The sequence below is a fragment of the Thunnus albacares genome, chromosome 6, assembly GCF_914725855.1.
Source record: "Thunnus albacares chromosome 6, fThuAlb1.1, whole genome shotgun sequence".
NCBI lineage: Eukaryota > Metazoa > Chordata > Actinopteri > Scombriformes > Scombridae > Thunnus > Thunnus albacares.
In genome coordinates, this window is record NC_058111.1 from 12,517,060 (window position 1) to 12,543,141 (window position 26,082).

Genomic DNA, 26,082 nt, shown 5'->3' on the forward strand with positions numbered 1-26,082 from the left:
ATCAGAGTCTCTGTGTAGCTATGAATATGTTTTGCACAGGCAAGTTGAGTATTAAAACTGAACACAGTGAAGCTATTCAAGGCCTTGAATGAAAGCTGAGTATGGCTACTGTTGTCACCCTAAAAAAAATAACAAATTTTGTGTTATTCTCGATGATCAACAAACCTGTCGGTCATCCAGAATCATACAAAGGGCAGTCAACATTTTAGTACCACTTGAGTCTTATTTTTGGATGTTGGCCATCGTTCTTGTCGGTATAACACTTTGCTCTGACATGGCTACAACAAAGTCTCGTGGCAAGAAAGAAGCAGTCAGGTGATCAAACAGGTCGTAATCAACTGTTTTGCCATTTTATCTAAACCAGTTTGTTTGGAGGTATAACAGAACTGTCATCAATAATCCCTCATTTCAAGGGAAAACAGTGTATGTGCACATTTATGGTAAGTACAGTTGTTCAACGTTAATCCAGGATGGTCTGTTTGCAGGTCTATGAACTAGGATGGATGTTCACAATGGGCAATTTTGGTAATCATTTAAGATTCACTTTCATTTTCTTTTCTACATAGGTTTGCCTGTGTTTATACACCTGTAAAATGTTTCTCTTGCCTGTCAGATTTTTGGCCATTTTACGCAATGTCAACATGTTCTCAGATCTGCGCAATAATTTGTTTAAAAAATGTTATTACCCATGCAAATAATAGCCAAAACTACCAAATATGCAAGTTCTGATAACAAGAATTCTTAAACTTCATCCTTCCTGATCACCATAGAGAATGTAAGACAATGGTTGATTCATTAAAACAGGGTCACAGTGAGTATTTGTGCCTCAGACACAAAGCAGAAGGTCTTGGTCAAAGTTTACATACTTTAGGGAAGCTGATGTGTATGCTAAAGCCCAAGAGCCTGCATTTAATGGCCCCAAAAACTCCAGTTGCCTTCGACTTACTTTGTGTAGATATTGTGACCTGGATGCGTGAGAATCTGCTGAGAGACACTTTGCTTATTTGATGGCAACAAGAATGTCAGTTTTAGTTGACAGTCACATCACGTATGCCTTTGGTAAGGGCTTACAGGAACAAACAGTGAATATAAGGTCAACACCATCTGGTGGCCCTTCACTGTATGATCTTTGATGCTGAAGTGGAGATAAAATTGCAGCATTTGTAAGGAAGAACTAAAGGAACCTTAAAGGTCTTGGTTTAAGCCTGTTTACACTTCATACTGTACTGTCAGAATATTCTTGATAACAATCTCAACACAAGTGCTCAGAATTCAGTTTATCACTTCAAAGGCTTAACTTGCATGAAAGGTGTTGATGTCTGCAAGTTTAACCTACCCTCAGATGAAACATAAGGTATGCTTGTTGGAGAGAAACCAGACTGTTGTGCTGAGAAGGCTTTTAACAGTTCTATCTAACAAACATTGGAAAATTAGTAAATAAGATAACTCCCAGTAGGTATCACATGTAAAACTTAACAATGACCATCAAGATAGAGAATGAGAAATATTTAAACCAGACTTTACAGCAGCTGACATTTCAGAACAGTCTTTTTGTGGCAACAACCCAGCCAGCTGTTGCATTGATGAAAATCTAGCAAATGGAGGAAGCAGTGCATCTAGCATGGGATCGGAGAGTAGAGTTTGGACAGAGTGAATGACAGTAACCTTTGGGTGTTGGCATAGCAGGCATCTGACCTTGTGTCACCCAGCTTATATTGAGGGCTATCAGAGGTCACGGGAGTTGGGCTGCCATCACCGCCACTACCACAGTCCCGTGTACCCAGGAGACAGGGCTGAGGTCCATATCAAAATGGGGATGAAAGGGCTAAGCTGCCCTCAAAGTAAGGAGCTTCAGTGGGATAGACTGCTAAGTCTTAATGAGGACAAGCTGGTCCGAATTATGGCCACGCTGCAGTTAATACACTAAGGCTAAAACACACACCCCATATATAGTCACTCTCAAACAGTCACCATCTTTAATGTGATGCAGGCAATGCAGTGCTATTTGATGTTTTCTCTCTCTCTGTTTGTCTGTCCCTCTGCTTGTCCATCTTTCTATCTGTCCCTCCCTCTTTCTTCCTATCTTTCTATTTCATTTCCATTCACACCAACAACCAGGAGGAAATCCTGATTCACACATACACACAATTCCACTACACCACAAACTATATCCACCAACATGACCATGAAGTTGAATTAACACTTCTCTGACACACTCTCAACAAACACCATATATGATATTCTCCATGAAGTTGTTTATAAATGTATTAAAGTGCATTATATTAAGGTAGATGTATCTAAGGACTTGCAAATGAGTGTATGCACATGTATTATTTCACCCATATCATGTCAGTTTATATAGTGCTTTTTGATTGATGCTACAGAAACCTGAGCACTGTCAGATGGAAGTCCTTCTTGTGCTTTAAATTAGATTGGTCTGTACACTAAACCGCTCTAATGTATAAAGTCAATTTATTTCACTGCCAACCCTTCATCTGATTCCCTTTACACCTTTTTATTCCTTTCTTTTATTCTCCCACCGTTGATATTGTCATAGTAATTCAAAGATTCATGAATTCCGCTTTTACATGTAAACAAAAGAGAAAAAGCTTTCAGAATAAAGGAAATAATTGATAAAGGCAAGCAATGATGTATGTGCTGTCACTAATGGTGTAATGGAACGTAGTTGATCCCTGATCTGTACAGATCGCCCCCCCACAGTTCAGCACGCATGTGAACCGCAGATAACTGCATAATTTAATGTCTCCTTGGAGACAAAGTAAACAAACGGCTTTAAGTACAAGTCATGGACAGACAGTGTGTGGCTAACAGGGGTTTTGAAGCATTGACCAAACCAGCATCTGACGGGTCTGAAGTGACATCTGCATGTATGTTTACACACTGTGTAATGTGCTGCAGCTAATCGGCTATCTAGCTACTAACTGAATGTTTGTTTGGTGGCTCGTTCAACAAGCTAAGCTGCAGGACAAGACGTGTGTTCATGTTTGTAAGTTATCATCAAGTTTTGGTGATATGGTATATATGGTATGATATTGTTTCACTCACTAGCTTGTTTAAAAGAAGAAGATATAGTGCCTCATAATGCAGTTTAATATAACAATGGAGTATTGAATATTTTATATATTTTAAGATGTTATTCAAACATTGGACATCTGGAATGTTGTTTTCATCTAAGCAAAAATTCCTTGCTTTAAGTGTTTTACAGAATAAATGGAAAGCATAGTTATATTTGTCTCCTTTTTTTTTTTTTTTGCTGATCTGAAAAATGATCCGGTCCATTACTCAAAACCGTGATACGATCTGAACAGTGAGTTCGCTATCCATTGCACCCCTAGCTGTCACTGTACCATATGTTTTATTGTTTTTGATGGCATTCCAGCTTTCTTGTTTTAGCTTTAAGAAATACTGGTAACACTTTCTATGACGCCTATGTCTATAATGCATTATAAACAAACTTATAATGTGATATAATCTCCTTGTAGCACTCTATAGTTATAGTACCTGTAAATATTCATTAGCTTTATAACAATAATCATAACACATTATAAAGCATTTTATAATGACTTATAAGGTCAGGTGTCATAATACTTAATAATTGCTGGTCACTCACTGACAATGTTTTTGCAAGGATCATAGTGTAATATAATTCTCGTAGTTGCAATACATAATAATGGTTTTATAATGCATTATAATCACTGTTATAATGCATTATAATGTGATTATAAGTTACTCTAAGTGGTCATTGTTTGCTTTAAGTAAAGTGAAAAAAATATCATTAAATCTATGCAAGAACAACACAAAATGTTGTAAAATTAATTTATTTGTTTAACAGGTCATAATAGACAATGACTACTACTACTTTACCTGTAGCTGTATATAACAGGTCATAATATACAATAAACTGAGCACTGGTAAGGTACTCCAATTTAAAACAACTGAATGATGGACATTTACATTTCATTAATGTTTCGTTACCCAAAAAACTCACTCCAAACACTAAATTGACTCAAATTATATATAATTCCTGAAACAATTTCTACTTTACCTGCAGCTGTATATTTTACTTTTATGTAAATGTATAATCAACAAAAGTGACTCCTTAAAAAAACTTTGTAAGTGATTATAATGCATTATGAAAATTATGATACTCTATGATCCTTGCAAAAAATGTCAGCAATTATTAAGTACTATGACACTTGACCTTTACAAGTCATTATGAAATTCTTTATGTGTTATGATTATTGTTATAAAGCATTATGGGTATTTATGAGTGTTTATAATTATAATTATGCGATGCTATAAGCAGATTTTAACACATAAGTATGTTAACAATGCATTATAGACATGGGCATCATAGCAAGTGTTACAGAAATACTTTCATGAATTTATTTCAGTATTTACAACTGCTGCTGCTGCTGCTGCTGTTTTTGTGACAATGGAGCAATACAATGCGAGTAGCAGAGAGCAGGGTGTGTGAAGCTGCCTGAATGTCCTAATCCTGAGGACAGCACTAGCATTTAATGTTCTGTCACTGTTTTCCTGGCACAGAAACCCAGGGCCTCTGCATGGAGATGCTGGCCTGTAACCTAATCCGAGCTCTTGTTCTCTGATGTTTGGTGGTTGAATGACAAATTCACTGAGCACACAATGCCAAAGAGCTCCTGGTATTGAAGCAAAAGACAATAGTGAAAAATGAAACATTCTTTCCTCTGACTGAAAGGAGTGACTGATTCTTGATTCATCATAGATCATACAGTAACAGACAGTATACATGTTATAACTGTCTAATTGTTTGTTCTTAATATATGTATACAGGACTCCCTGAATTGCAGTATTGGTGAATTAAAGTGGATTGAATAGACGTTTTATTATAAAACAAAACTTGCACTGCAGTTAACGAAGCACAGATGAAATTTATACAAAAAATTACATGAATTAGCACCTTCAGAGATTATCTAACTGGCAGTTAATTGGTAGTTTTAGAGAAGGTTGCACTTTCTGGTCTAAAATGAATTAAAATTGGGAAATGCAGTCTTAATATATTTTCATTATTGTCATATATGTACGGATAACAACATGTGTTAAATGTGGCTACATTCACTCTATTTCTACTGTTACTGGTGGTGTTTCTCAGGGAATAGAGCCTTTACACCAAAGTACTAAATTACCATAATTGACACATCTGTGGTGATTATTGAATTCATTTGATGATTTGAAAAAATACAGAATGACTGCACAACCATAGTGACAATTATTAAGGATTAAAACCAAATAAAGGCAACAACAAACATAATTTTTTTTTTTATATATATTTTAACTACTTTTAGATCGATAACCAATGTGATTAAGGGCTGTTTGGTCGGTTACTTCAGATCAGACAGCTCAAGTGTTGCACTAGTATAACATTAAAGATTAGGGTGATATCTAAAATGACTGGATGATACATTTAGAGTGTCATAGGTGTCACTTCATGGTGTTTTTGTATTTATTTTATATAGCTTTTATGTTTAGAATGTCAATTGAGACCTCGTCAAGATGATAGTGGCGCTGAGTGTCATAGACAGGTCAGAACCTCAAAAAAGCATTCAATATAATGAATATAATAAAACATCATGTACTAAAAAGTAGTGAAGTAGGAATGAGAGGAGGCTAGCAGGTCACAGACAAGTAGAGATTGGTCCATTAAAAAGTATGAGTAATATCTTACTGAAAGCATTGACAGTCACCAGAATATTTTTATGTTACCCTAAACCCTTTCACCAGTTACCAATTCCTTTTAATTTCAAGTCTTTCTGCAAAATAACAGACAAGAAATATCATAGGTCTTCAAACTAAAGTATAATGAGGCCCACATTTCTGATTAATATAGAAGCAAGAGTAGGAAGGAAGCTTTCCTAAAAATGGCCTTATATATATGTAAAGATACACCAGTGACTAAGCTGTATTGACAGAGATAGCCATTGACAGGGATGGCCATTCAGCCACAGCATTCAATATACAGGGATGAGTCAGGGATTTGCTATTTGTAGCAGTCTGAAAACACCATAATAAATGGTGTCTAACATCCAAAGACACTGAGCTGATGGAGTCACACCAAATCACCATAATAGTAAATTGTGGCAAAAACACTTCCTTAGGCTAAAAAAAAAAACTTCTTTGTGAAAGAACACTCCAGCTTTAGTCTTAGCTTGACAAGTCTAAACAAATGGTAGCCATCCATTACAATGTCTGAAACCAGACACCAGCTCCAGTCTACATTCTGTTTAGTTGTTGTTGTATGCTTAAATGTCTTTCATTTATATTTGCATAGTCTTTGTCAACTGCCTTGAACGATGATTAGACGATAAACCTTCTTAAATGCCTTTCTTCAGTCAAATCCTTGGTGGTTTTAAATTAGCTTAGCAAGGACATTTTCAGGTTATGTCAATAATTACTTGTTTTATTTCTTAAAAGAGATCATAAAGGTAGATTTTCAAATGTGCAAGACTTTGTTTATGACTACAGTGTTTTAACAAGCTTTATCAAGGTTTTTGCAGTTTATCAGGACTGGCAGACTTTCTGTGATGCAGGTTTTTAACACTCTGTGGACCTTTTGAAAAACTAAAAAAAAAAAGGATAAAGGTAAAAAAAAAAAAAAAAAGGATGAATGTCTGGAAAAAACGTGTGACCAGCAATAACATGACTGTCAGAACAAGAGCAGGATTCAGTCAGGTCTTATCGGTGACGAGAGCTGGTGTGGAGGCAGTTGGTTCTGAAATGCTCATTGTCGAGCCTTCTGGAGGAGTCGTGTGCTCATATGTATGATTCAACAAAACCTGTGATGGAAGATGCTCACTTAACGATCCCATTGACCTGCTGTACCTGTTTTCTGTCTCGCTCCATCATGTACTATTCTAGATAACTGTCAACATAGACCCTGGGTGACTCAAGTAACAGGCATGTCAGATGCAGTGTGTTGGTAAATTAAGGTACAGAATGCACACATGGCCCCCAGACATCTCCGGGTCCGTCACCGGCACCGCAGTCGTCTCATCCATCAGAATAGATTTCTCTATATTCTTCACGGCAGGTTGAATCATTTCTGTGGGAGCAGCAGCCACAGCTTCCCAGGGTAAATGTCAACTCTACCATTAGGAAGAAGCCTTGTAGGAACCTGCAACGCCTCCTTGCCCTTACATCGTCACAGTCTTCACAGCGCCCACAGCACAGCTGAGCTGTAGCAACAGATCTGAGTGTGACTGAATATCTATGAGCCAGCATGTATGTATAAGCCTATGTGAGTGTTTCGTGCATATGAGCACTTTGCTGCAGGGTTATGTGTCTGTGCTGTCTCTTAATTCGGCTATATGAGATCCTCATATATGGGCTTCCAGCTCAACCATACAGCCATGGGCTGTCTAATTAGCTCTACCAGGCGCACGCTTACTGCCTACCTGAAGCTTATGTTGAATTCAACATCTCATCAGCGACCACCCTCCAACCCTGTAAAGACTTGTCACTGTCAGTCATGTTTCCTGTTTCTATGTGTCGTCTCGTACCGTTTATACAGATGGAAACGGAGACATGAAATGTAAGTTAAATTGAGAGAGAACGAGAAACATTTAATACCTGCCCAGCTCCACTTGCCAAATTTGTATTTGGAGTTGAGCACTTTGTCGAGATATATTTCCCTCTGACTTACATATTTGATCCTCCGCTCATCCTCCTCCTTTTAAATGTGATATATAAGTCAGGAGCAGGAAAAGAGAAGGCAAATATTCAAGAATGAAACTCAAGACTGTCATCCTAACTAGAGCACGACCGATAAATTGGCCAGGCCCATATTGGCTCATTAGAGATCTATCTGTATCAGTGTATATGTCGGCCGAGAAGTGACAGGAAATTGAATCACATAAATGCCAAAGATATGTTTTGAAACAGTGTCACAATTCTATAGTTTGACCACCAGAGAATACTGACAAGTTTATTTTTCAGCTGTAAAACATCCTGTTCAGTATGCTTCTTGGTCGGAAGTATTAAAAAAACAAATTTAAGGGAACCTTATCAAAAATGCTATTTTATGTTATGGGTTAGGTTGGTTGTGTTTTATAAAATCTTAAATATGAATCTCTCTGTCAGCCTCAAAAATCCTGTATCAGTCAGGCTACAATCATAACTACCCCAGGTAGTTTTGTCAGAGTAGTTACTGGTGACCCCCTGGCAATGACGATACACTAGTGCTTTCTCAGGTGAATTAGATTGTAGTGTCAGGTAGTGATACAGGAGAGTGTAAAGTGAATCAGCCACACCTTTGTCCCACAGCATGTCACAGACAAAGGCCTGGAGGACCACCAAGGTACCTATCGGTTCTGTCTTTGCTAATCTTAATCACATCTCATCTAGGGGGACATCATATCCAGGCAGACTGGAAATCCTGATAGCTGCTGACACTGTGTAATATGATATCTTGACAGATAGCACCTTGGAAATTGCCTGAGCTTACGTGAAAGTACAATTGATTCCCTTTAGAGATACAGTAAGAAAAAAACTGTCACTTTGGCTGCAACTTGGACAAGACTTGGAAAGCCAGATGGAGGTTTTGTGTGTTTATCTGCATTAATCATCTTAATGCCTGGCCTTTGACTTCTAAAGGAAAAATGTGGATGGTAATGAGAACACATGGGTGAAGCAGTAGTTGCTCATTCCACTGCTGAAGAGACCACCGGTGTTATCTCAGGCTGGATACTTCTTATTTATGAAGCACTGATACAAACACATTTTCCCTCTTCTCAGCAGTGTGTAGAAGAGATAAGCAATGCTTAATACTGAAGGTTACAGCCCCCCTTTTCCCCTCTGTTCTTTCTCCAACACCACCACTCAACCTGCCATAATCACTCTGATTTTGGATGGCACAGTCCCAGGCACATGTCCATGTAATTGCACTCACAGAAAGCCGTGTAATATTATGCAAGGAAAGAACGTATTGGATGAATATTACATATGCTTTTAAAATGTCCTTTCACAGTAATTCCACTGACATTGCTGTGGCAGTTGAAGGACACAAATTGGGGTTCCACAATACGCAAATTGGAAAGAACAAAAACAACAAAAAAAAAAACATATGAAAGGGTAATTTGTGTTTTTGTGTTTCTGTTTTATAGGATCGAGAACTGCAATTTGTGTTTCACTGTCTTTTGTGAAACAACATTGTGGATTGTGAACACAGCTCAGCCTATGACTAGAGATAGGTCAACACTTTTCTAATCCTATTTTGAAAATACGAACATGTCTTTTAAGTCATAATTATCTTATTTTCTCATTTTGTTAATCATTTTCTACAGTGGATTACTGTAGCTATACGTAGATGCTGTATACTCCTGTTAAGAGAAACGGAGAGAGAACAGCAGCACAGAGATGTCCTTTTTCGTTAGAGGATAAATAAAGGACAACTCAATCAAGGGGACTCACCTAGATTCATCAAGCATTGAGAGAAATCCTAATGAGTGGGCGTTCCCAAAAATTAAGTGATAAATGTAATGATAGACAGCAGCTCAGAGAAATTATGACAAGGAGCATAAGACGAGAGAAAAGGAGTCAAAAAGCTTGAGAAAATAAAGAGAGAGGAGAGGGACTGTGAAATGACTGGAGGGCGCCAAATGACAGATGATGGAGAGAAGCCTTAGGGGTGAATGAAAGACGGATTAGATAGATGTGACCTCATCAATCGCTACAAGAAAAGATTTTTATTATCGTTATTTTTCAGAGTTGACTTTTATGTCGAGGATTGTGGCTAGAAAGGCGGCAAAGTACTGTGTTTGATTAATATTGTTGTCCAAACCGGAATGTGCAGGCAGCATGTAAATTTTTACTTCTGGCTCTTTTTTTTTTTAATCGTACCTGGAAAAATTTAAAGGCTCTCAACACCAATTTTCTCAGTCAGCGTCATGCTATTAGTGATGAGGTCCAATGTACAATTCATGCCAAAGTTAGAGTTTCTGCCAAAGAGTTGATGTAATTTCACATGAGATTTATGTAATGTTTTTTTTTGTCTTTGCTTTTCTCACTAGTTTGAGATCGATGAAGCCTAGTTGGAAAAGGTTGACCTCACATGCTTCCTAAAACCAGAGTTCTGCAACATTTGATGCAAAATCTGATGACAATTGTGGGATTTTCCCCTAATGTTGCCAGCAGTGTCAGTCAAATCTGATCAACCGCACTCGCGCTGTCTTGATGAAGACAGACAACGTAAGATTAATCTTCTGGCCACCCTGAATGTCTGTACAAAATTTCATGACAATCCATCCAGTAGTTGTTGAGATTGTCTTTCCATCTGGACCAAATTGATGGACCAACTAACAGACTGACATTGCCATCCATAAAGCCATGCTGCTGTGGCCAAAAACAACATAATGAGAGCCATGAGAGTGAACCAAAACAGTAACGTTATGAGCCGTAAAAACCAAAACAATGAGCTAAGAGATTCAAAACACCTCCGGGTACTGCTGAGTCAGGGGATAATTCTCTGTGGGTTCATCAGTATGAGTGTCCCCTTTTACTTTACACATGATTCATTATAAAAAAGATTAATCACAGCTACTCTAAAAAATAATAACTAAGGATGTTTTTTGTCCTAAATCACACTCAGATTGTTGCTTATTTAGTCATGAATATCTGATGATGTAGAGACATAGTATGCTACATAAGACCTAGTTTTCATTAGCTAGCTTAATGTAGTCCCTAAGAATAGTATTAACGGCTTCTTTCCACAGGCAGTCAGGTTGCTAAACAACTGAGACACCCATGTGCACCTCACATTGTTGTTGCAATGTTATTGTGTACTGTATATTGTGTTTACAATGAACACGTATGAATGCACTGTGTGCATAGTCTATGTAGGTCTATAGTATTTTTTTGTTGTTGTTTTCGGGATGGTGTGTCCTTGGTGTTGAGGCAGAGAGCCAGGGCACAAGTATTTCATTGTATTTTTAATAAACATGAAAATAAAGTTAAACTTGAACTAGAATTCACGTGAGCTTTCCATGACCCCTTATGGTATAATTAATTTATCTAAGGCTGAACAAGAAGTGAATAAATAGTGAATACATGGTTTACCCCAGCAGCAGCAGCAGCTTCAAGGAAACTTAAGTGTTCTGGTCTTTATTGTGGCACAAAAGCTCTTATTACCCCCATGATCCGTCCCCTTTGGTCCCTTATCGTGATGCCTGTCTTTACACCCTTACAGATCTGATAACCACTGTGCCAAAGTAGATTTAGTTCTGTATTATTATTATTTTTTGAGATCCGTAGAGATTAGATCTGTTCCTGGTTGTGGGCCTAGCCCTTAGTTTTCACCTCCAAGTGCAATATCAGCACAATATCAGTCACTTGTAATAACTGTTGCCATATCACCATTTTGTTTTGTTTAGTAAATTGGATTGCGGCTCTTTTACGCATCCTCTGCTATGCTGTGCAGTTTGGGGCTCTATCTTGATAAAGCTGTAGGCTTTTCTATAATGGGCTTTTGAATAAATGCCATGACAAATAGATGAGATACACTCACAGAAATAGCAGTAATGATCTTGTTTTTTGGGGAGTTAAAGGATTATCTAATGGTATTACTGAAAACATCTGTCTAAGCATCATCCCGTACTCGCTGCCTCACGTCTCTCTGTTTACTCATTCTTGGCAGATGTTCAGTGACTGCAGTTAGACTGTCATATTTTACAGGGGTTTTTGTCTCCAAATGTTCACAGTGGAAGACGGGCAGCCCAGGATTCCTGTGTCAATATGACAACGAAGTGATGTGAAATAGTCAGGGAGATACACCGAGTGGAAGATATATATACAACATGAGAAGGAGTGGAGATCATTTAATCCTCCTGCCCAGTGCCCCTTGCCAAATTTATTTTTGGAGGGGGGGTACTTTGTCAGGATATTTTCTATGTTATGTGCGCGGAAAGCAGATTATAGATATCAGATTTGCTAATATTACAAACCCAGCAGCAAACAGCTCATCTGTCTCACGTAGGCTGTCCTCTCCTCGTTGTCATCCTCACCCCTCTCTCCCTTTCTCCCTCTCTGTCTGCCCCTTTCCTTCTTTTTCTCTTCTAGTCTTATTTATGTAAGAAACACACCTGAAGCTCTCCTGTTCTGTCTGTTTTCCCCTCTGTATCATCTCCCAATCCTTACATTTGCTCGTTCACCAAACTTAAATTGTGCTCTTCTCTTTCTGATTTTTTTTTTTCCTCTCATCTACCTAAACTAAACTCATTTAAGTACGGTAATAACAATGGTTCATCTCAACTGAGCTACCCTGCTACTATGGGAGAATCCTCTCTTCCTGGACAAATCTGTTCTGCCCTGTGACAAAGCCCACTCACAGACACATGATGGGCTGATAGGGGCTGATGTCTGAAATGTAATGGAATAAAAGATGAGCCTTCACTAGATGTAGGAAATATTCCACAGACATATATTGTGTACAGGGAATGGTGATCTTGTGTCCTTGTGTATGTGTTTGTGTGTCTGTGTGTGTGCATGGTTTAACTTGGTATGCAATCGCACCACATATGCTCATTTGAGCTGTCTGCCCACAGTGTATCAGTGGCAACTGTGCAAGAGCAGCGCTGCTGCACCTGTAGCCACCTTGCTGACCCGCTTGTCACTTTGTTTCCTATGAGACCAGTCTGCTACCTCTGCTATTATTAGACTTCAAATGTAAAAGTTTCACTGGCAGCACAGTCATATAGACAAACAACCTATTGTAGAGTGTACTGCAGCCTTCTTCTTAGACTGACAGGAGACAGTAAGACTGTCCTTGTTCCTTTGGAATAAGAACAGTGCCTCTGGTCTAGTCTAGTTTAATCCTTCCTGTCTGTATATTTACCAGGGTTAGTCAATGTACATCAAACCAGACAGTATCAATTTGAAACAATGAATGCACAAATGCATAGACAATATATGAAATCCTCAAGAACTAAAAACACAAGAAACACAAAAACAGCTACTTCCCTTGTTAATCACTGCACTCCCTTATTTTCTTTCTGCCCCATTCATTTACACAAATTTGTACACACAAACACACTAAAAGGTAGCTTGAGTAACCCCAGCTGTCCCACTGTGTTACGTCTTACAGCTAAACATTTTTTTTCCTAACATAAATGAACATGGCAGTAAGAATCCTCATGGATGCTTAGCATAAGGATTTGCCCGGATCTTTAGTAATGCCATAGTTAAAAACATATAATTAAGATATCGGTTTTATTATGGGTTCCCAGCATTGGCAGAGAGGATCAAAATTCTCTGAAGTTCAGCCAACTGGTTCAGAGTAGCTCTGTAGATCTTTTGGAAACTTCTGACTTTGCTCATGATATCATTAATAAGCGCAGGAGGAGCAGCTAAAGTAATAATCTAACTCTGCCCACATAAGTTTGGCACATCAGATTCTCCCCATCTCAAGAGTTCACATTTTCCTGCCCTGCTGTAGCAATCAGCTTACACCAAAAATGAGCTGCGATGCTCACTGAGGTCTCCCTAACATAACACATGAAGCTGTCTAAGGTCCTGCTATGTATAAACAGTGAATAAAGTTTAAAGTATAAGGAAATAAATTGGACTCAATGTCAGTGGTAAAAGAATGTTCACATTATGATGCATAGTGACATATTTAAAAAAAATCCCATATCCTGCTCTAAGGGCCCTTTCACTCCTACCTTGTTTGGTCTAGACTTTCGGACTTTTCAGTTTGATCCAAACCAAAATTACAGGTGTGAAACTTCCCCCGGACCAAACAGCCAAACCTTGGTCCAACGAAAAGAGATGGTCTCGGTCCAGATCAAACTGAACCATGGTTCGGTTTGTTTCTAGTGTGAAAACATTTTTTGGATGTTTAGGACTTTCAGACCAATTACAGGAAGTTCTGGCAGGCTATCGTCAGAACCTGAAAAAGGAAAAATGAGCCAAAATGTGGCCTGCAACAGACAAGGTAAGCCTTGTTTTTAGCCTAGCCAATTGCCAGAAATGCCTTTTTCTATGTTGTAACACATACCGTAAAATGGCGAGGACTGCTGAAGTGATGAAAGTCCAAGCTTTACGATAGGTGCATAAGTAATATTATCGATATTTATTGGAATGGTTGTCCCTATCGGAAACAAGATTCCAAACTGAGGCAGTTGTTGATCACTTTCAGCCCCTACCAGTCGAGAGGAGTGAGAAGTCAGCAGTCAATGGCGGTTTAAAACAGAGCAGTCAATAGTATTATAAAATATTTTTTTCAAAAATTGTGAATCACTACAACCGAAAGATGTCCTTGAGCATACAGCTGGAAATGTGCACAAAAATATTAGGCTGATGGGTCCCGTAGTATGTGAGATACACAAATGGACACATGCACACACACGACGTAATGCATGATCCCCTCCAGGCTTACAGCTGATGGAGATAATGAAAATAAAAAGACATATTTACTAGTTTGGGTTAGGGTGACACATAAAAAAACGCAACAACATATACTCTGATAAATTAGGCACTGATTGGTATTGGCTTCTAATTAATTACAAAGAACTTTTTGCAATATAGGGTATAAATACCAAAAGATGTATGAAAGATTGAATTGTAAGATGCTGTAATTGCAAGCCAGATGAGTGCTGGATAATGTTGGAAATAATATTAACCTGGAATGAAAGACTGCTACTTACTGTTGTTCAAGAAACCTGTGAAAGCTCAGACCATACTGTTTGATGTAATGTGCACCTGTGTTTTATGTACAGCTAGTGTTAGCAAATTATCTAACATATGCCTGTTTGCCACCTTCATCAGCAGACACCTCACTGTAATTACTTCCACTGATGATATATTGTAAATACTAATATCTGCATGTGAAAGTCACCTGTTGCCTACTACCAGCTGTTGATGAGCTATAATGTGAAAATCCAGATGTATTTTGCAGGATATTCTCATATAGGTATCAAGAATTGAATCCTATATAAAGTGAGATTTATGTTATTAAGTCTTAGTGTAGATAACAGAACTGGGATAATGAAAAAGGCTGGCCTGATATGTGAAGCAACACATGGTAGCACTATGTATTGTACATTCCAGAGAAAGCTGAGGCAGGCAGGAGTCCATCCCAGCATGCACTGAGTGAAAGGCAGTGAAACCGCCAGGATAGATTTCCAATTCATCAGGGTCAACACATTCACAATCGTACAAGGCAATTTAGAGTCACAAAACCATTTGCATGTGTTTGGAGTATGAGAGAAAACTCAGAGTCCCTGGAGGAAACCCACACACCCACTGAGACAACATGTAAACCTAATATAGAAAGGGCTTTGGCTGAGGATCAAACCCAGACCTCTCTTTTGTGAGAAAACAGTGCAAAACTACCAGAATAACATGTGGTTGATGTGAGAGGATCTAAGTTCAGCTATGCAGTTGTATCATTTCAACAGACAAATAATGTGTTTTTCCTATGCTGGTATTCCCTGTCACAGCTTTATATTATTTAATGACTCAATTAGATGCCAACGCTTGTTAGAAACCATGAAAAATACCATTTAAAAAGACATAAAAGTGCTGTGATGGCTACGGTTGACACCAAAGGATGCAAAGCTTTAAAAACCTGAAAGCTTTGAAAAGGATCATGATCATTTTCTCACCTATTTTGCACTTGGTTAGCAAAGTTACTGCTGAACAAATTAAATCACATCAGTAGGGAAATAAGGAAGCATGCAAATTTGCAAATTGGATTAGCCTACCTGATGATAGCAGATGAGTGTGAAAAGTTCAATTGTTACCAGGTTTTATGAATAGGTTTATTTTGGTCTGTCTCAGGCTTGTTGACCATCTATACACTTGCCTCATAAATGCATAAAAACAGGAGAAGCAGTACTAATGCAGCTCATTGAAAGCATTTTATTCTTAAATAGGCTTGATTACATTCTGCACATGAGTACAGTGAAGCATCATCAGAGTCATAAGAGATTTTTTACAGCTGCTTCCTTTACATTAGCAAACTAGCAGGAAAATATGGTGGTCGGGAAATCAAGCAGTAACATTCATCCTCTCCCAACAATCATTATTGCAGTGCCATTGAGCAAGGCAGTTAACGAAAATATAGAGAAAAATGAAAATATAAGCATACATGAACCTAAGACTAAACATGACATCACAATCGCAATATTTTTGACTTAGTACTTTAATACTGATTTGATTGTTGTGTCACAATGTTTTGAATATGGCTTTTGTAGTCTGTGTATTCACACAGTATTTAATCTTAGGGGTGAAGTTTGAGAAGAGTTTTGTAGATACAGTATAGCCAAACAGGTAGACTGATTAACTATTCAAACAAATTAGCATGGAGTGCAATGACAATCTTATTTAGAAGATAATCCAGACATTGAAGAGGATGGCTTGTGTATATGAGGACGATCATCTTACTTCTTGCAGCAACAGTGTGTTGCAGAGGCAACTTTAGTTGGTAGACTAACACATCATCAGTAAATTCATTCATTTATTCATGATTTTTATTACTTGGGGAATCTCTAAATTACAACCATTGTTTGATATTGATACCTTCCAGGTAATACGTGTTTGCATTGCTGTTGAAGTCTAGTCAGTCCACTTTCCCTGAACAAAAAAAAATCTATTATTCACAGGAATGTCCCCACAGACACTCACACACAACTGAAAAAATGTAAGTGCAGTAAAATGCATAATTGCCTTATTCCATAGCTGTAGTTTTCCATGCCATGTTGATAATATAGATGTCAAACAAAGAGTCCTTTTTAAACTCCAATGGTTTGTCTAGCTGATTGCCCAAAAGCACAGTTGAGTGTCAGAGTGAAAAACACAGCGAACCTTCAATCAACAGTTATCCAAACAGACAGAAACCCAAAGATGGCGGAAGCCTGTTTTACTCAGTGTAGTTAGTTTCATCAACAGATAAGTGCCACTGTGACAGAATGGCAGTGCTAATGGGATGGTTTGGAGACAGGAGAAGTTTTCCCATTCTCTTTGTCTGCTGCAACATCTTCGAGCTGTGAGGCTCTGGCGCCAACAAGTTCCTGTTTTATGCCGGCATCAGAAGAAATTTCAGTCAAAGTCAGAGAAGGATATCATATCTAGAAGACAGGAGCAAAAAGATTAATCTGCTTTCATGCCTATCCTACCACGCTATAGGACAATAATGGAGCTGAGTGGAATGCTATTTATATACAACATATCAGCTACTTAACCTGTTGATAAACAGTAATACAATCAGCTTGCACTAAATCCACAGTCGTGTGTCTGCCCTCATGCTGGCGCTTGTGTGTGCATATATATATATATATTCCAGTCTGGTCCCAGACTTGTGTTTGTGGCATACACCAGCGCGGTGGATTTTATAACAAAGATTCAAATCAGTCAGCAATTTCTCACACATATTGAGCCGTATGCTAAAGAGCTAATTAACAAGGGCTGTTACGGAGTTCACAAGCTTCTCTGACATCTTAATTAGATCTTAATGACATTTCAGTTGGAATGGCTGAACTGAGATGAGGCAAAACCAGTGCTGATATACAGAGGGGAAACTGGAAAGCGGCTGACGTTAGAGACGAGGAATGGAAGGAAGGAAGAATAGATGAGGAGATGGAAAGAGGAATAAATGGAGGAGGGATTGAATTTGTACATTTATGCTTTATATGTACCCACCAATCATACAGTATGCTCTGCGTTAGATGGTGTGTGTAAGGGGAAGGATTTGATTAACGCTGATACACGTTTCATTTGATCGTCCTCTCTAACGTTCTTTCGTTCTGTCTTCTTACCTCCCTCTCTTCCTCTCTCCCAGTGGGATGGGACTATATGTGGCCCAGTAATTACTCTGCCCATGTCCCAGTAGCATCACATGTCTCATATGGGCCTCTTAATCGGATTCTTAGCATTTATTACCATGCAATTTCAGTATAGGCACTCTGGAAATAACTAGATATGCACTGCACTGCCAATGGAGATAGTGTGATAATGGTATTTCTGGCAGATAGATGGCTGATTAGATACAATAATCTTCTGTAGTGCTGTGTTTTGCATTGTAGATTGTTCTGCGTGGTCTGCCGTGGATTGCAGGGAATAGTCTCTCTATATTCTGGTGGGCAGGCTGTGTATTTTTAGCTGAAAGGTTGGTGCACGTTTATGCAACTCCAAAACAAAGTCAGCGGACTGTGATGAAAAAACAATGGTCCGCAGTGAATGAGCAAACTAGTGCAGGAGTCCACAAACCTCAAACTACCTGTGTGATTATATCATTTTTTGTAACCCATAATCAGCGTCCTGCTGTCAGCTTCATGTGCACGTGTACACAGTACAAACAGAAACACACAGACAAAACCAAAAACCTTGACAGGGGAGGGAGTAATTGATTCAAATCTTCAAAGGCAAATATTTATTTACCAGATGAGTTGCTCTGTCTATGTTTTCCTGGGCTCAGCTGGCCTGTGCTGCCCTTCACTTGAGAGCAGCCATTAGAGGAGAGGGGAAAGGGAAATGGAGAGAGAGAAAGAGAGAGAGAGAGAAAGAGAGACAGGGAAAACTAGCAGACGATGATGAGGAGCCCAGAGAGAGTGCAAGTCAAAGATTACATCAGAGAAAATGAGGGGGGGAAAGGCTAAATAGAAACTTCGCTCTGAAGCCTCTTGTGAGGAGGAGACCCTGGAATAAACAGAGTGGATGTGGCTTGAAAGATTGGGCAGCAGGAGACATATTACTAAGAGTCTGTAACTTGCTACAGATGCTGTTCTGTGTGCAGCCATGTCTGTTTATCACTTTTCTCCTCTCCCTTAGCCCTCCGTCTCATCTCTATTCTACCCCTTCTGTCTAGCCTAAATCTGTCAGAATACAGCCACAAATACCTGGCAACAACCTCCGTTTACAACCACCCCCTCGTCTACCCATCTTTCCTCTCCTACAGGGCCCCGAGCTTCTGTTCATTTGCACTTCCACCCTGTTACTCTCAGCCTTTATTCATTTTACTTAGCCTTTATGGGTTTACTTAGAATTTTATTTGCCCATAAAGGGCGATAAAAGAAAGCTTGTTTTTCTGTAGCGAGATCAGCAATTCATTCTAACAGATCGAGGTCCACAGATGCTTGTGTAATTTGGTAGTTTTTTTTCTCTCAAGATGGCCATGATTTTTTTTTTTCTAATACAGTCTCAAAGTGGAACTTAGGCCCACACGGTCTGCACTGCACTCTCACCACCTGCTCGTGGCATAAAGCATCTAGTCTGAATAGTTTATTGTAATGCTGCACATACTAACTCTCACTGAGGCTGTGTCCTCTGTTTCCCAGGCAGATGTGCTGTAAATCCAGGCTGTAGATAGACTGGCCAAGACCCCTGCAAACTCTAATCTGCTTACTTGTACCAGTCCTAGCCTTCCTCTTCTTCCCCTGCTCTTTGGGTCAGGCTGACTGATGACCTATTATCCCTCGTCTAGCAGGGCTTTAACTACCAGTCAGCTTGTGCTGCACTCGAGCCATTGGAGAGAGAACAGCAGTGTGTCACCCTGATACGCTGTGAGTCAGTCATTGACTTCTGTCACATACTATATAGTGTACTCTATCTGGAGCAAGTGAATGGGGATTGATCTTATTCAGCTCTCTCATAATCACACCGTGCCTGGCATGCTATGTGTATTGATCGCTATGGTAACGAACAACAGGAGGTGCATATGTTCTGTGACTGCACTGATTAGTGTCTGTGTGTGCGTGCATCCCAGGTTCACAGAGGCAGATACCATTGTGATGGGGGACGTGACGTACGGGGCTTGCTGTGTGGACGACTTCACCGCCCGAGCCCTTGGAGCTGATTTCATGGTGCACTATGGCCACAGTTGTCTGAGTGAGTCTCTTTACCAGTGTGTGCGTGTGTGTGTGTATGTGCACGTGCATGTGTGTTTGTCTGTCTCTCCATCTCTCTGCATGCAGATGGTGCCTCACAGAAGCGTGAAGTGAGCAAGCATCAAGGACTCCCACCTACTTAAGAGTGGGCTGCATGAAAATGAAGGCAGAGCACAGACAGACAGACAAACAGACACGGCTATTGATCAACGGAAAATGCAACTAGTGCACCCTGCCCCAGATCTAGTATGGAAGGCATATCAGACCTTTGGAGCCTGGACATCACATTTACCCAGCAGATCAATGGGGAACATGCATTAGAGCCGTCCTTTGAAAACCTCAAGCAGTTCCTTAGGACCTTCACCCTCGCCCCCATTGTTTGTCTCTTGCTGAACATGGGAGGAAATGCTAAATCGATAGTTTTGATATATCCCTGCCAGAACAACCTCACCTATTCCAAATACCAGAAATGACCAACAGAATTTCAATACACTGAAATGCTCTTTTCGTGTCTTGTTTGTCTTTGCGTGTATGGTTTGTGTGCACATGATATACATGGAATTATATGTGAATGCAGGCTTGTATGTTTACAAAAGAGATAGGATCTCTATACATTTTCCATTTAAGCGCAGAAGAACCCAATAAAGGCACCAAAGATCACTTCTTCGTGGGTCGTGAAGTTAGATCAGATATTAATTAACGGAAGATATTTTCAAAGAAATTGGCTGAACTAAAGATTCCCAAAGAATGCGCGTGTACAGGTGACAGTGTGTATTTGTTCCTGACCTTCATCATTCAATCATGAGGACATCCTCTGCACTGTTTGCCAAGATGTCAGACACCTGTGGAAGAGTAAAGACACTGCTCTGACTGACTCTTAGAGAAACCATCTCTCCTGCTCTCCTTTATTTCCCTTTTATACTCTCTCCTGAATCTCCTTTTGAATACTGATGTCATCTTGTATTTTGTCATCATAAAGCTCCTCCATCTAGACAGTATCATAAAACCATGTTTTTGCATGTTTTAATGTTATAATGATATTTGCTGATGTGAGGGATCCAATTTTTATTTAACATTATTGATGGTTAAATGGTTTTGTAACAGGATTTTTGGAAAAAGATAACAAAAAAAGCCAAAAAAGAAAGAAAGAATGACTAAGGCAAGAGGCTGAGCAAATTAGAGAAACCAAAATGAAGTTTCACTTTATTCGGTTTGTTCGCATTGTTGTTGTTGTATTTATGAAAGCAAAAAAAAACTGCACCAGAAAAAAACTGTTGGCACAGACAGAGCAGCCTTGCTTAGATAATTCCAGGCCAGCTGCCGTGGCTGTAAGTATTAGTGGACCTTCTTTCACATCACAAGCAGATTCTCATTAATTTGGGGACAAAACTCATTTGAGAAGTGCTTTTTTGAGCAGAGGTTACCTAACACACCAATTTTAGTTTCAGCTAGTGTCGACCAGGAAATTTGAGTTTAAATAACAGGTCAGTTGACAGTTCCATCTCTAGATATTTGTGACCAGATTATTATTTGTTAATACTATTCAGATTTAACCCTAACCCTCTAAACTGGCTAAAAGAGCAGTAACAGACATAATATCTGGAATTCTCATGCAGAACATACAAATAAAATTACAGCTGCACTGAATTAAATAATTACAAATTATGTCATGACACTGCTTCACTGGCTCAAAGCGGTGTTTATCACATCAAATGATCTATAGCACTACAGCTCAATGATGATGTCATTATATTTAATTGTCTAAAAGAAATGAATTGGCCATCCAGTAAAACCCCCCATCAGATGTGAGAATAATTTATAATCTAATATTACGGTCACATGAATCTGGATCTGAATCTGGATTTTTATTGTTTGATAAATTGAATTTCTACAGATTTAAACTCTTGAAGATGAAAAAGATCAGAATGTGTACAGCGTGACATTAATGAAATACAGTCACACTCCTTTACAGGTAGTGCTGTCACAAAACACTGCTAATTGCTTTCTCATCATATATTAATAATGATAATAATAATAATAATAACAATGACTATAAATGTCTTATATCAGAACATCTCAGTTTGCATTATCACTTACTTCAATACTTAGTCTGCAGAGTTTGTGTGTATGATCCAGTTTCTATATAAAAAAGTTCAATAGTTTTGGGGTGTAACATCTTGTTTCTGTTCACTGAACACCTCCATTACCACTGTCCTCTATCATCTCTCAAGTGCCAGCTCAGCCTTACTACAAATGTTACATTAGAATGAAGTAAAATTTTCATGACTTCTAATATTGACTGTTGAGGTTTTACTGCCATAAATCACACAGGAATCAATTCAGGACAACATATTAAAAGGCCCAAATGACTCCTTTAGTGCTGCAATGATTAGTTGATCAACAGAAAATTAATTGGCAACTAGTTATTTTTTAAGAAATTTTTTTTTTAAAAATTACTGGTTCCAGCTTTTCAAATGTGATGATATAATGCTTTTCTTTGTCATAAATGATAGTAAATTGAATATCCTCTGGTTTTGGACTGTTGGTCGGACAAAACAACAGACATCTGAAGACGTTACCTTTGACTTTGGGAAATTGTAACAGGCATTTCCACTATTTTCTGACTCTTCATAGATCAATCGGTTAATCAAGAGAATTATCAGCAGATTAATTGATAATGAAAACAAGCATTTGTTGCAATAGTCTACTGTATTTTTTACTAAATTGTCTGCAAGCACAATTTAGAATGAAAGCTATTTCTACGTATTGATTTGTTAACCAAGCCATTTGTAAAGAAGCCAGGATACCATGAATTCAAACCTTTTCTCAGTCCCACTCACCATGGATATTTCTGCGTATTTGTTTACAGGGGCACTAATAAGCAGCTGTGGCGGGTGACCTTATAGTTATAACACATAGATGAATAAAAACACTGATGGAGTAAGTGAGTCCTGTCCATCTCATTGACTGTTTCTCTAATTGCAGCGTCTAAGTGCTCTCGGGCTACCATGCTAATGTGAACACGGATCGATGTCACTTTTCTTTGCCCTTTATGTTTTGGGAGTGGCTATAAACAAGCAACAGACAGCTGTAAGTCTCAGTCTGGATTTTACTCAACCGCTCCAATTCTTTTTAGCCTCATGATATATTTAACTCCTTGGTTTCCCACTCAACATGTGGCCTGCAGCAAAGCCCACCTCTTTCAATCCCGATCCATCTCCTTCCCTTCCCTCTCTGCTGAGATGTGAGCCCATTCATCACTTCTGCTGCCAGTTAATTGACAACCCACCCCCAGCCCTCGAACACACATCCACATTCACACAGTATCCCATTACTTTTTCCACTCCTTTCTTCCATGCCCTATCTTTTGGAATTTATACAGTACATTATTAAATCGTCCACCCTAACCCTCAAATTGAATTCCAGTGTTTTCCAACCCACCTTCATAGGAATTTCTCCTGCCTCATTCCCGGTTTCCATCCCATCTGCCTCCAGTCCTTTGTAAAGATGTATATCTTACTGCACTTTGGACTCTCCCGGTCCCCCTTTCTCTATTCACCCCTCTGCTCTTTTGTCATGCTTTGTTCCCCCCATCTCTCTCTCTCAATGTTGCTTTAATCTAGGCCATCAAGTGAGCTGCACTCGCTCATAAAAAATCTACACCCTAATGGGGCGATTTGCTTAATCATAACAACAAAGTCCCCTCAATCCTGATCTGCAAATTAATTGTAACACAAGAGGAAGAATAATTATGATGATCAACGTAAATGATGATTCTTCTTTCTTATCCGTGCCCTCTCCCCCTCTTTTCTTGGACCTACTTCGTTCAGCATCTAGCTCAGCACATCTCTAGGTACCTCTCCTAGGCCCGGATGCGTAGTAAATGGTCTGTGAAATTAATGGTATTAATAGTAATCGCATGTGTCCCTCTCCTTCCCTAAATAATTGAGGTCTTTGCATCAATTCCTGCGTTTGCCGGAGACACGCGCCAAATGAGTTTCAGTCACATCACAAGGGTACCGAGTGCGAGCTATATATATGTACATGCACCCATATAGCTTGTATTGCTGAACATGTGCTGCGCGCTAATGTTTGAGGCAGCATCAATAGTGTATATACCGCAGGCTTACCTGACATAACACAGTGAATTATTCATCTGTCTTTCTTTTGTCTTTGTCTCTCTGCAGTCCCCATAGACTCCACAGCAGGTATTAAGATGCTGTATGTGTTTGTGGATATCCAGATGGACAATGCACACTTCCTGGACACAGTCAAGTTCAACTTTCCTCCTGGACAATCTCTGGCACTCGTCAGCACTATTCAGTTCGTGGCAGCACTACAGGTGATGAAGCATTGGGATCTGTCTGATTTTTTTGTTTTGTCAGATAGAGCTAAAGCGGAGTGACTGTGTATTTTTACCTGAATAATTTTTTTCCCCCATGTGCTAGTATTTACTATTCTGCCCAAGTATTTGTGTCTGTGCGGTATAGACATAAACATAAATACTTCTCTGCATTTGTACAGAATACTTTTTTGTGTTTCCTGCCGCTTTTATGAACAAACTCACACTCCGCACTTAAGCTTAGTTCAAGTGTGGGTTTTTAGAAATCCGGCAGAAGTTATTTTGGATTTGAAAGGTGGAATGAACTCGGAAGGCCTCTCAGTTCAGCGTCGTGCTCGGCTCTCTTCACTTTATATAAGCAGCAGCTATAGTATTGTGCTTTAACACCCTTTTTTTCACCCTCCATTCTATAATGCCTTCTACAGCTTTCATTTGCTATGTTGAACCAACACCACTCTAGGACTTCACTAATGTAACCACCACTATTTTTAAACCACACTCTGCCCGTGTGGGTCATATTTTATGTTGGGGAGTTTGAGTGCATCCATGTGTGCATGTGTGCGCATATGTATCTGTGTTTGTAGTTGTGTACTGTATGCATGTGTGCCTCCATCTCACTCATGTTACGGTGTGTAGGCTTGTTGAGGTCATACAGTATGGGCGAGAGAAGCCGGTAGTTCACCCTTATTCCCTATAGACCCACTTAAATTAGCTTTTAATCGTTCAATTTATCCTTCCACCTCCTAACACGCTATCTCATTTTTTTCCCCTTTGCTGTAATTGTTTGCTCTCTCATCTTCTCCCTTTGCTTAAATGAATATAGGTGTTTGGAAGAGTTTATTTTTCTTGAGATATTGAAGCACTCTTGTCAGAAAATATTTATTTCCCTTGTGAATGTTGTGTTCATATTGTTTTTATTCACATATTTGTTATTATTTATTGATAGCATAATATACCACATGATAGTTTATTTCTTCGCAGATTCATGAATCCATACATTCAACCACGAGGGGCCGCATTGGGAGTTATACCTCTAGCACGACCCATTCAGAATCACTTTAGGGCCACATGTTCAGTGTAATCTTGTGTGACCTTTCTCATTCTTTGCATCATTGCTCTCTTTCAATCCTTCATATTTTTTTCCTTCTGCATACATATTCCATATATTCTGCCTCAATTGCACCCATCTGTGTCTTCTGCCCGTGTTGTTGCCTTATCTAACTACAAAGGAAGAAGTCTCTGTCTGTCTGTTCTTCGCTTTTCTCAACAACCGTTCATCTGATCTATCTTCACACTTGGCAGGTGTATTGCTGGGGACCCAAGGAAATGCAGTGTTGAGTGTGAAGTTGTTTGGATGAGAAACGTTAAAGATATCATTAAAAGAGAACATTTAGCGGCCGCAAATACCAGCATAAATACCGGTACTGCATTCGTTCACTAGCGTAACTTGACCTCTCTGATATGGCGGCTGCACAGACGCATAGCTTCAACATACAGCAGCCAAACAAGTGTTGTTTTTGTATCTATACAGAATCAGCAACATCATAATGTTTTACATAGTATAATACTCTTAGTTTCATGTATTCAGACATGAACTCGCTACAAAAACTCAATAACATACCTGAACTCTGTGTACATGCTTCAACTTCACACTTGGCAGATGTATTGCTGAGGACCCAAGGAAGTGCAGAGTTGAATGTGAAGTTGTTTGGATGATCGGCCTGTTCTGGACTGGCATGTTTTGGGGAGGCACTGCATTAGTCCCCCCATTAAGGGATTTTTTTTATTATCATTGTATTTGTGGTTCTTGGTTATTTCTTGTATACATATTTAATGTATACAATTTTCTCACTTTTCTGCATTTTA

The 26,082-nt window shown here is 39.0% G+C and overlaps 1 protein-coding gene across 1 annotated transcript in view; it reads left to right on the top strand.

The window, feature by feature from the left end:
• dph1 (diphthamide biosynthesis 1) overlaps positions 1-26,082 on the top strand; it is a 61,412-nt gene that overhangs the window by 17,757 nt on the left and 17,573 nt on the right. Inside the window, exons 4-5 of the mRNA XM_044354195.1 lie at positions 19,754-19,875; positions 24,062-24,216. Coding sequence (XP_044210130.1) covers positions 19,754-19,875; positions 24,062-24,216 — 277 coding nt within the window. The remainder of the gene's footprint in view (positions 1-19,753; positions 19,876-24,061; positions 24,217-26,082) is intronic.